Here is a 12,871-nt window from a genome sequence, read left to right as displayed (position 1 = left end):
CCTCTGTGATTTCCACAAAGTCCACTTTCCCCTCCACATAACATGGTGGCTCCAGCTCACTGTTGCTTCCTTCCCAGTTCAACAGCTCCTTGAAATATCCTTACCACACCTTCAATTCTGCCCCCTCTCTGACACTCACCTCCTGCCACCAACCTGAATGACCAGACCCCTTCATGTCCTTTCCATCCTCATCATTGTCTTGAGTCAATTTATTGTCTTCTTTCTCTCACCATTCTCTTCCAACTTGTTGTACACCTCCTCTTCCATACCATTCCTCACCTTTTCCACAGCTCTCAATGCTGCTTTCTTCTTCTGCCCATACAGGTGTAGCAGCCCCGCATCTGGCTGCCTCCCTCGATTGCTGATCTTATCTATCCTCTTCCAAACCTCCTTTTCACCAACTGCCTTCACAACCTCCTCCGTCCACATGCCTGGTTTCTCTCCCTCGGCGATGCACCCTTTCCTGATGTCCTTCCACACAAAACTTCTGAAATTCCTCTAAACGCCTCTCAGTACTTCTTCCACTCCTCCAAACCTTCCGCTTCTTCACTAAATTGATAACACTTGGCTCTCAACCTCTCCATGTACTCTATGAGCATGTTTCCCCCACACTTTCCCCTACCTAATAATCTTCCAGCCCCTGCTCTTAACCTCCCTCCTTTTCTTCATCCATACCACAAACACCGCAGGCTTGTGCTGGGTGGTAACATGCTCTCCCGCCACTGCCTTGCACTCCTTAACCCTCCACAACTGTTGCTTCTTTAACACCACCAAATCCAGTTCTGTTCTATGTTGTCCACTGCGACAGGTAATCTTGTAGTTTTCCCGCTTTTGAACGAATGAACCAGCTAAAGGCCATCCCATTCCTTGCCACCAGCTCTTGACCCTCTCTATTCCTCGTTCCCCACCCAAATTTACCTCTTCACCGGCTCCGTTACTCCCACGTGCGTGCTAAAGTCCCCCACAATGCACAGCATCACATCCAACTCGACCATTGCCATCATCCTTTCCTGTGCATCCCTGAATTCCTGCTTCTCTGCCCCAGTCCTTCCAGTTTGTGGCCCATATACCGACATAACACACACCATTTGCCTCGATCCCCACCCATGCCATAACTGATTTATCAAAAGTGTGCGCCCTATTTCTCGGATGGACGTTAAATTGGGCGACCCATGTGTTGGCTTAAGTGGTGGACGTCAAAGATTGAAAAGAGTAGGCGAGCTATCGCCGGCACCCAAAAAAAATTCCAAAATTGTTGTCTTAATTACTGTTGGGAGAGGGATGGCAAACGACCCAGCATGAACCCAGACCAATATACTGCTTCAGCAGAAGCAACGCTTGAACACAAGAATACGGTACAGATCAGATCGGAATGTTCTCAAATTTTATGCACACCCCCTCCCTCACCCCCATTTTTCACCACCCTTCCCCTCGGATGCTTACAAAAGAACTATTTCAATTTTAATGCAAATTCCAAAAGCTGAGGACTTTGAGAGTTGGACGTTATCGATATTTTTCACTTATTCACAAGTGAATATAACCATTTATCTGCCCTTGAAACACACACATTACACCGATCACACTTGTTACAATCACAAACAAGCTCTGGCTGTCTGAATTTAAATTACTGGGAACATTCATTGAAGTTCCATTTTTTGCTTTCTGGTGCAAGTTTTTTTTTTTTTGTTCTTCTTATAATTATGCAAAGTGAAAAAAATAATCGATCAGATTTCTTGTTTTTTTTTTTTACTTTAAGCTTTATTTGCTTCTGTCTTTTCTGCCTCTATTTGCTGGAATTTTCTGCCTTTTCAGAAAACAGCCATGATAATTTACCATGTGACTTGCCTCTCATATTCATGATGTATTTCTTCCTCATGCCCACAAATAGGTTCTTGAGGCTGAGACCCGGTTTCGAGAAGACCGGTGGATAGCACTGGTCCAGAGAGGAAACAAACTATATGGACGTGACCATCCTATGGCCAACAAGATCCACGATGCTGCTGAAGGTCTGCAGGAGAAGCACAAGAAGCTGCTTCAGGTGCTGGCATTCCGTGCAGAGGGGCTGCGTCACACTGCTCTCGTGACACAGGTAAGCATGATAGAAAACTTGATGTTTCCTTGATATCTTGCAGCCTTTGTACCACGTAATAAAAGATGGGAAACGTTACAAAGAGCTGCATATAATTTGATTAAATTAACAAACAACGTTTCTGGAAGGCAAGTCAAAAACCTTTCAAAAATTGGGCATAAGATTGGCAGATGCAATTTCGCATAAATAAATGTTAGGTTCTGGGAATGGGTAAGAACAATGAAAAATAGGGATTACATGATGTAAGGGGCAATATTGAAGTGTGTTACACAGGAGAAGGATCTGGGGGTGGTAATGCTATACATGTGGGGGTAACAGCTATGGTTGAAGCGAATTGAGAGTTTTTGTTTGCATTTAGATAAAATATAAATAAATAGAGGTAGTTTTTCACACTGTATAGCAATTTAATGAGGCCTCATCTAGAATATTGTGTTCAGTTTGTCACCACATCTGAGGAAGGACATAGCTGCCATAGAGAGGGTACAGCATCAAGCTACGAGATTGATTCCAGGGCTCACTAGTTTAAGTTATGAGGAATGGTTGAAGGAGACCAGACTTTATCTATTGGAAAGGAGGTGATTGCGAGTCTTTGATTGAGATGTTTAAGATAATGAAAGGTGTGGACAAGATAGGTGAAGTGGATTTTTTTTTTTTTTTTAGCAGAGTGGATAGTGTTAATACAAGAGGCCATAGCTTGAGGGTATAGCAGATGAGAGTTACGACCGTTTTAAGGCAGGGATCTTTCTGTCAGTGAGTGGTTAATGCATAGAATGGTCTCCCTGGAAAGGTAGAGGCAAGTGTGGATGGGTGGGTGGTGATAATGGGGTTGGTGCAGTGCAGGCCTGATCGGCTGAATGGCCTCCTCCCATGCTAAAGTTCCTTGTGTGTCCATGAGTTACTTCAAAGACTTCCTTTTGTATTTTTTTTCATTTAATATTTGCTGCTGCAGCACTTTGAGGAAGTTGATGACGTTGAGTCATGGTTGCGCGAAAAGCAACGGGTGCTGGCTGGTGGGGAACGGGGACGAGATGAGGCAGGCTCCGAGGTTTTACTCCGCCGACACACACGTCTCCATGGAGAGATATCCTCCGCAGCAACAGACATCCAGCGTCTGGACAAGCAGGCTTCTGGCCTTATTACTCGAGCCCCTGAAATCGTGAGGGTTGTCTTTAGTTAATTACAACATCATTTTATTTCTTGCTTTATTTATTTAAATTGATGTCAAGTTGATATTGGAATAGCTCAGAGGTGGCATACTTGCCTTTGAGCTCTCCTATCTGGCTTTGATTCTTGGCCCTGTTATTACCTTCCATTTTGGTGCTTTGCTGGCAAAACATCACTTGAAACACAAAAAGCACTGAAAAATGAAATAAATATCCCCCCCCCCCATATCTTATAAATGATACAAACCAGCAGCCAGGCTCTGCCTACACATTAATTTATGAGGATGATGTTTAAAATATGGTTTATTATTTTCTGAAAACAAAGACCGAAGCAGATGGAGTGGTTTTGGAGAATCACAAGAGTGATGGGAAGGTGGGATCTGTGACGATGGAGTGTGAAAGAACCCAGGGGCCAGAGGTGCCACGTGTGGTCATATTACACAACTATAAAGGTAATTTGCATGACACTTCAGTTGAAATGCCATGTTGTTCTTTTTAGAGAAGGTTAAATTGAGGATTTTTTTTGTTTGTTAATTAATTGACTAATTGGAAGGAAGAGTACAACATTTCTGGTTGGACAAAAGAATATATTAATCGAAAGTTCATAGAATACCCCATGCTGTCTTGAGGAGGACAAAGGAAGGGTCTTTTAAACTCTTACTTTGCGTTTCCAAGTACGATCCATATTTCCGATGAGCCGCCATTTTGTTTCAGCCTCGATATTTTCCAACACTTGAGAGCTCGAGCAGTAAATTTGATTGGTTGAGATGGCATCATATTTTGTCCAAGTACCGCTAAACTGGAGGTTTTTGGAAGTGCCAACATATGTGTTCTGCAGTGTTCAAGTGAATAATTAAATTAAAATAAAAGTTCAAAAGGCAGTAGAAAAATATAAACTTCTTTCGGAAATTTACCGCCATCGATGCACCGACCTTTATGACATCCCCAACAGTGAGGTTCCTGTTTGGAGTTATTTTCAATCTTGTTTTAGCCTGGTGTTGGCTCAGTGGTTAGGGTGGTGGCTTGGGATCCAAGGGTCCTGAGTTCAAGCCTCGTTGCCCGCTGAATTAATTCACCAGGGGGTTGACTCAGCCTGCCATCCTTCCGAGGTCGGCAAAATGAGTATCAGCTTGCTGGGATGACCGAGTCATTCAAGTATCCTGTGTCAGAGTGGCGACCTGTCCAGGATTGTGCCCAATAGCCAAGGAGACTGCTTCGGCAGCACCAACGCTCTGTACAGAGTATGGTCCCAATGGACTCTCTCAATGGACTCAATCTTGTTTGACTGCCAGGCAGACAGACAAAGTAAAACAATTACCTTATCCCTGTCTGCGCTGCACGATCGGGCAAAATTCAGAGCCCAAGTACTGCTAAGCTGCGGGTTCTTTTTCCCCATTCATGTTTCAATTTGTGTTCAAAATATAACATTCAATTGAAATTGCCATTCCTCTGTCTGTCTGTCTGTCTGTCTGTCTGTCTGTCTGTCTGTCTGTCTGTCTGTCTGTCTACAAATGTCAGTTTATGTTAGACAGACGGACAAAGTGAACCAATTGATTTAGCCTGATTTTCGCGTTGCGTGCACGGGGTAAAAATTAATTTAGTCGTTGAAGAAAGCCATTCTATGGCAGAAACGTTTGATTTACACCTTTTGCTAAGAACACTTCTGGCATATTTTAACTGGGAAGTTTATTTGCTTTTGTTCTTCTTCATAATTAAAAATCTTGATGAATCTTCACAACTGCAGTGGTTATACATAATGGCAATTGCCTGATGTGAATAAATATTCGTTATGATTGCTTGTCATTGGCCAAGTGATCAATGATTGAGAGGCTTGCCATCTTCTTTGCATTTCTTCCTCTTTCAGGGAAAGACTTCTCAGCAGCCAAGTCTGAAGTGCTACTGCTGCAGAAGAAGGCAACCAGTGACTGGTGGCAAGTGAAGAACAGACAGGGACAGCGAGGGCATGTGCCAGCCAAATACTGCAAGGAAATCCCATCCCAGGTTAGAGATACATCAGGTTAATAGGAGTGGAATAAAAAAAACATTTTGTTTTGACTTTTGAATATCTACTCATTCAGTATTCATTGAATTTGTCATGGTGAGTCTACTTTGCATTTGATGTTCTTTCTTTTCTCTCACTCTTGTCCTGGCTTGTAATATTTTCATACTTCTTGGACTTGTCAGCAGATTGCAAAGACGCCAGTATTGGACAGACTCAGCAACTCCATGAAGAGAACAACGACTCCTATGAAAAGTCCACTTGGCATTGCATCGCAACATGACCGACACAGCATCAAAGATCGCCAACAGAATCTTAATGGGATGTACCAGGAAGTTTGCCATATGGCAGAGGTACTAATGATAAACTCTTACCCTCTCTCTTTTTAATATCCTCAAGTAAGATAATTAATCAGTAAAAAATTTGCCAAATTCTTACAAAATGTCATATATGTTTCAACCAATTTAGCTGGTTGGAGAGCCAAACAGTTCTACCTTGGAGGCGAGCACGTGATCCTTGGAGATTATGGCTCGCTCGGGACGGGGGCGGCAAAGACACGTACCAGAAGCATTCACCGTGACGGAGGACAAGGGCTTATACTCGAACCCACGACAAATAGACAACACAAGCAAAGTTAATAAACAGTAATCAAATGTTTTTATAATGGAAAAAATCAAAACGCGATAATAAGATAACCTAAATTCCTACTTGAGGTGCCTATGTAAGACTTTAATACAGACAAGGGGACAGAATGAATAAAAGAATAATCCTCCCTTTCTCCCGACACTTAGCTGTGTGCCGAGAGACGAGTTTCTGAATCTTGGGGTTTGCCAAACTGTCGTCACTGCATAGGAAAATGCGTCCAAAATGGTGCCAAACAGGACTCGCGCTGCCTTTTCTGTCGTGTCGAGGGTGGCCAACCAGATCCTCGGTCTCGATTGCATTCCTCACAAAACCTCCCTTTTCGCTCCTTGTTCATGTCCCAACTGCCGATTCTAACTCGATCCTCCTCTCTTCTCTGACATTGCCCCATCCATCCTCCACCCCCAGGGACATGGTCTCGCTTGTTGTCATTCCTGGAGGTGGGGTTTTCGCCTGTTTGGAAATGTCCAGCCCAGTTGTTGTTCTAAGGACGTGATTCCTTTTTATCGCCAGTCTTGAAATGCAAAAACATAGAAAGGTCACAGGAAGCAATCACATCCTGGGAGAAATTAGCCTTAGACCCTACCTAAATTAACACAGCACCACCCCCCCCCCCTGTGGCGATGTAACACTTAAGCTCACAGTTTCCCTACTTAAGTTGCATCGAAATGTCTCGTACACATCCACTGGCCATGCTACTCTTTGGAGAATACTCATTCGTTGCACTCTATACAATTCTACCTTTACTATGAAGTTCTTCCATCTACCCCACAAACACAACACTATACTGGATTTAAACCTGGTTTCCTGAGCTGGGCATCATGTGACAAATTAACACCATATATGGGATGTAAAGCTGGCATTCCCCGCATCACGAGCTCAGTGTTCAGATAAGGACATCAAAAGGTCACTTTATGACTAAAAATTGTGAAAACACCACTGATAACACTGGGAAACAAAGTTTTTGTTGCATTGATACTAGCACTTGATCTTACCTAATTTGAGTGTGCTGAATTCAAATCTGAAGTTAGTTTCTCTCTGTAAGCTCTAGGTTTTTTGCAATCCACCATTATCAACATTTATTTGGTAAGTTACAATTTGTATTTAAAGCAAATTTATATTAAACATATATTTTGCAATTCAACATTTTCAACATTTATTTGGTAAGTTACAATTTGAATTAAAAGCAAATTTAAATTAACATTTATTTCGACATAAAGACAATAGGTGGTTCAGAGCAATTGATAAGGATGGAATGCAAAGTTCAAATAGGTCCTATTCAGGCAAGAATTTGCACTTGAAGCTCTTGCATTTGTGGACTTCCACAGGGCAATCTCGTTTGATGCTCCAGCAGTAGTCTGCCATCATATTTTTGTCCCCCGCCCTTGGTAGCGCTCTTCCATCATCATGAGGTCCTGATGGAAGCGCTCTCCTTGTTCCTCACTTACAGCCCCAAGGTTCTCAGGGAATTGATCAAAGTGACCATTCAGGAAATGGAGCTTGACACTCATGTTGCACCCAAGATCGCGAAAAGCCAACAGCATTTTAGTAACCAGAAACTCATAGTTATCTGCCTTTTTGTTACCAAGAAAGTTTTGTATAACTGCGACGAAAGACAGCCACGCTGTCTTCTCCTTGTCATTCATCTTCCTTACAAATTCCTCATCACGTACAAGGGCACGAATTTGAGGTCCATCAAACACACCTGCTTTGATCTTCTCGAAAGGCAAAGCAGGAAAAGCAGAAACGATATGTTGAAAACATTCACCATCAGTACTCAATGCCTTCACGAACTGTTTCATCAAGCCGAGCTTGATATGGAGTGGGGGAAAAATGATCTTCTCTCGGCTGACGATTGGGTCATTCACAATGTTTGGCATGCCTGCTTCCAGAGTTTCACGGATGGGCCACTCCTTCTGGATCCAGTGTTTCTCTCGAGCTCGGCTGTCCCACATGCAGAGAGGGCATGGAAACTTTGTGAAGCCTTTCTGTTGACCAAGGAGAACGTTGACCATTTTCAGGTCCACCCAAATGATCTAGTTCCATCCATCCACTGGGACCATACTCTGTGCAGAGCGTTGGTGCTGCCGAAGCAGTCTCCTTGGCTATTGGGCACAATCCTGGACGGGTCGCCACTCCGACACAGGATACCAGCATGCTGGCACTCATTTTGCCGACCTCGGAAGGATGACAGGCAGAGTCAACCCCACCTGGTATTAATTCAACAGCCGAGTGGGATTTGAACTCAGGATACTCGGTTCCTAAGCCCACCACCCTAACCATTAAGCCAACACCAGGCATAATGATCTAGTTGTGCTCGTGATATTTGAGTAAGTCAATGACCATTTTTATGTCATTATGTTCTTCTCGCAAATGCACTTAGTGACCAACTGGAACTGCTCCATAAACATTGCCATTGTGCAAGAGAATACACTTGAGGCTGCGCTTAGAGGTATCCAGAAATAATCGCCATTCTGTTGATTATACGAAGTAACACATAATTGCCTGAGAAGACCTGGGTTATCGTGGCAGTAAACAAACTGCTCGTCTTCTGAGAAAAAGGTGACAAAGATCTGGTCCCGCTTTCGGAAATATGAAACATTTGCAGAGTGGTCAAGTAGATTTTTTTTCTTGCAGCCTGGAGGCTAATACCTCAGCTGCTCTCTTGGAGAGCCCCAAATCACGCACTAAGTCATTCAATTCCGGTTGGCTAAACTGCTGAGGGGCTGATGACTGTTTGGTATCAGATGAGGAGGCGTCGGATTCTGAAACCATTTCTTGAAGCCCGTCATCACGACCCTCGTGCTTTTACTGATCGTGTTCACTGCCTTCATCTTCAGATAAGACAAAACCATTAAAGACTGGAACGGGGAGTTCCTCAGAGTGCGGAGTAGGTCGAATTGCTGAGGGAATATAGGGATAGGAGATCTTTTGCCAGTTTTTCTTGACCAAGACCCTTTGTGTTGACCAGGCAAAAATACCAGTCAGTTACATGGTCCTTGGGTTCTTGCCAAACCATGGGAACTCCAAAAGGCAGACCCTTTCGCTTTTCTTTTGTCCAGTCACGAAGCATTTCCTCACAATTATGACATACAATATGAGGAGCCCATTTTTTGTCTTGGTCGCCAAGGTGAACATCAACATAGGCTTTATAGGCACGCCTTACAAACGATGTTATATTGCACTTTTGACGAAGTAGTGTGTAGCAGCCACATACATAACAGAATGCATCAGGATTATTTACACAATTATGTCTTATTGAAGAAGCCATGATCAGATCTGAAATAAAGAAAAACATAATGTTAAAGAATATATATCAATAAAGATAAAGAAAATTGATGTCAAATAAATTGTGAGCAGCAAAACGAATACTGTCTATAGTTATTTGGCAGTTTAGGCATCGTATGTTTCCACTAAAGTCTGAAATCACACCCCTTGTCCTCAAGTTATCCTTAGTGAAAATAGCAATGGGTGTCCTTTTTTTGCGAAAATCGCAAGTTTCAAATTTCATGAAAACTAGAGCATGAAGAGGAAAACCGATTTCAGATTTGAAATCAGCGTTGAAAAAATACATAGAATAAGTTGAAAAATCTCATGCAACAGATAAGAAAAAATTTGTTCCCCAGTGTAATATATGCACTTTGTAATGCTTTCACTGTATGTAACAAGTAATATAAAATGTGGACTATTCCTTGTGTCTTGACTCTCTATATACTCTTGAGTTTGTGCACAGTGAATTGGTTTGAGATGTGCATGAGAATTTTGTTGAAATAAGGGGACAAGGAAGTAGAACAGTAAAAGAGGTGAAAATAATGATGCAAAAAGGTACAAGTTGTTATAAAATAAATATGGAGAGAAATTTCGTTGAGCTTGTCGAAAAAAATGTCGAAAAAACAGTTTTATTTATCTTGGCCATTGACCTTTTACGTCAAGCCACAGACTTAAAGATCATCTTTCATCACTTGTATTTTGTAGTCATTTTAATAGCCTTATGCTACTGTCTATAAATGAGTAAAGATTATGGAACAGAAAAAGGTTTTTCATCATTGGCCTGATAATTGGAGGTTGTCGCGTTGGACTCCGATGCAGTGAGGAACAGCCTTACATTGGACTGAGCCTTGAAGGATACAGAGGGCAGGGCCTCGTTACAAAAGCTTGCTCTGGTACACAAGGAACTGTTATTTAACACCAGGGTCATAGTAACTTCTGCACTTGACTGTAACCTTCAGACCGAATGAATACTTGAAGACTGATCAGATTTGCATACGTTATACATGTACTGATAAAGTTTAGCAGTTGCAAAAAACGATCAAAACGATAATTAACATGATCAAATTTCTTGAAGTCAAATTTTTTTTAAATAAATTTAAAAAAATTCATATTGTTGAAATTTAAAAACACATTGCTCTTGTATTGCTAAGCTTTTGATTTAGGCTGCACTTGAGGATTTCAAAGTTATCGTGCCTCCTTCGGCAAGCAGTGGACAATGGGAAGATTTCAACCTTTCAATCTTGATTTGAATCTTCTGCCAAACAGGATCGGCAGCGAAAGCTAGTTGAAGATGGACAGCTGTTCAAGTTTCTGGTGGAATGTGACATGCTAGACTCATGGATGGCTGACAAGGAAAATATACTCAGCAGGAAACCACATGCTGACAACCTGGATCTCCTACGCCACCAGTTTGAGGTGGAAAAGCTCACATTTTATACCCCCTCTGTTACCCCTATTTCTGAGTTCTTCTGCATAATGCACATGTAACCATTTATTATTTGTTTTAATTTGGATTCTGATAAAATATGAACAATGAATCAATAAATATGCACAAAAATACACAAGGTCTGCATTCAATCAATTTTTCTCAATTATGAAACTCATCTCGCAGACTATTCATCGTAACTATTGCAGCCTATGCCTCTTAATGAGAGTTTGCTGTGTGATAATTCTTTTAAATGACTTATTCCTTCCAGTAACAAAAGTGACAATGAATGAAGCACCATAAACAATATAAACCATAAAAGTGTAAACCTGCCTATTTCAATCCACTGCAGAACAAAAGCCTCCTCAGACATTATTAAAGGGTGTTTGGCATATTCAGAATGTTTGACAGGTGTGAGTCTGTGAGAGTGAGCAACCACATGGGACTCAAGCCCATATAAGCCAGTGGAGAAATAAACAAATATTTAATCACACAGCCAGCTAATATTTTATCATTAGTGAATTGGAACTTGAAAAACTTCCACAGGTGTAAAAGAAAATATCAATTTATTCACAAATGTATGCTTACCCTATTCCCTTCCTGTTCACAGGGCTTACTTGCTGACCTGGCAGCTGGAAAGAGCCAGCTGGAAAAGGTAGATGACATGGCAAAAGGGTGTATACAGTGCAGACACGAAGAGGAGGCCAAAATTAAAAAACGACAGAAGGAAGTCCATTCCAGGTGGGATATCTGTGAAAGAGGAACATCTAACCCAATGCCCCTTTTGAGGGGAACGTGCCACTGTACAATATTGGCAGTGCAATCTGGTATCAATACAATGTTGGATTTGTCCTTTCAATGAAGCGTGTTGATGTGCTGAGAAAATAAATTGTGAAATAACTGGTGATCACCGATGATCATTGAAGATCATAAATAATAGCAATTGATTTGTGCTTGTAAATATGAGGGTAAGGCAATAAATAAATAAATTGGGTTTTACTGTCACTAAAAGTGCATGTGTGTAATACAATTGTAATATGTTCAATATTGCAGGGGCAAATGTTTGTTGGTCAACTCATTTGTTGACCACTTATAGAACACGACTTCTCCATATGTGGCATTAGTAATTGTGTTGTAAACCTGGTGGCCCCATTACAAGACTACACTCTTATGGAGATGTGCAGAGGCATCAGAAATTGATTAATATAGGTGTCAAACTGTGTGGCATTCTTAGGAGAATGACGGCACAATATCGTACAAACTGAATGTCCATTAAAAAAAAATGTGTATGAATTGCGTGAACAATTTCAAAAACGACAGCAAGACGAGTGAGTCCCCTTGTTGTCAGCAGACATTCATCCATTCTTTTGAAAACTGTTCACACCATTCATACACATTTTCCCACTCCATACAGTTCATACCATATTGTGCAGTCTTTCTCCAAAGAACATCAAACTGCTTGTTGCCTTTTCTAAGAAAAACCTGATGACATCCTCGCTGATCCATAAGGAAATACAAGGATATACGAGTAACTTTGGTGCATGTGGAGGCCATATTTACCATCATGCCCACGCTGCATCAACCCCAGAAATCATCACCCATCTACACACAGGCTACCTTCAAGTCTTGCCAATGTCCCTGAGCCCCTCTTTATCCAATACATAAAGGCACCGATCTAAATTCTATTGAAAGCTACTGTATCTCTTCTTTCTGCTACAACTACCTTTGTATAGTGATACCATTCCATGCATCAACTGCTCTCTGACAGGTCCTTGCTTTACTAATGTTCTGACTCTCATCTTATTTGCTTTCAGGCTATGGCCCCTAGTCCCATCATTGTCTATTCTGCTGAAAAACGCTTCTACACTTATTTTGTCGATACGTTTCATTATCTTAAACATCTGCATCATAACCCCTCATAACCACCTCCTTTCTAGTGTATAAAGCCCTGTCTTATTCAGACGCTCATCGCAGTGAAACGGAACACCAAGAAGGAACCAGAATAAGTAAAGAGCAAAGATGGAGTCATCAGGAGGAACCTGGATATGATTCGGGTTTCAGCTGCTACTCCTCAACTCTCAAACCCATCCAGGCGTGGCCAAGTGAGCCTTGCAGAAAAATTCTGCAAGAATTCACTTCTCCTTCAGGAATTAGATAAAGAAAGAGAGTAAAAGATAAAAGAGAAGAAAAAGCAAGAATGCGAATGAATAAAGAGAATTGTGAAACAAAGAAAGAAAAAATATAATAGAATTAGAAAGAAATGTGAGAGCAACAAAGATGTC

The 12,871-nt window shown here is 41.6% G+C and overlaps 1 protein-coding gene across 2 annotated transcripts in view; it reads left to right on the top strand.

Annotated features, from left to right (window-relative positions):
* Positions 1-12,871, top strand: part of SPTBN5 (spectrin beta, non-erythrocytic 5) — a 325,418-nt gene that overhangs the window by 66,424 nt on the left and 246,123 nt on the right. Inside the window, exons 11-17 of one of the 2 annotated variants that reach the window (XM_085863420.1) lie at positions 1,889-2,089; positions 3,039-3,245; positions 3,578-3,704; positions 5,117-5,253; positions 5,440-5,604; positions 10,430-10,579; positions 11,200-11,330. In XM_085863420.1, the coding sequence (XP_085719546.1) occupies positions 1,889-2,089; positions 3,039-3,245; positions 3,578-3,704; positions 5,117-5,253; positions 5,440-5,604; positions 10,430-10,579; positions 11,200-11,330 (1,118 nt within the window). Of the gene's footprint in view, positions 1-1,888; positions 2,090-3,038; positions 3,246-3,577; positions 3,705-5,116; positions 5,254-5,436; positions 5,605-10,429; positions 10,580-11,199; positions 11,331-12,871 lie in introns of both variants that reach the window. The other variant, XM_085863413.1, reaches the window with a different exon arrangement.

The sequence above is a fragment of the Eptatretus burgeri genome, chromosome 2, assembly GCF_056783735.1.
Source record: "Eptatretus burgeri isolate ZD-2024b chromosome 2, Ebu_testis_v1, whole genome shotgun sequence".
NCBI classification, from domain to species: domain Eukaryota; kingdom Metazoa; phylum Chordata; class Myxini; order Myxiniformes; family Myxinidae; genus Eptatretus; species Eptatretus burgeri.
Note: the sequence above shows the minus strand (reverse complement) of the source record. Positions and strands in the feature narration are given on the sequence as shown.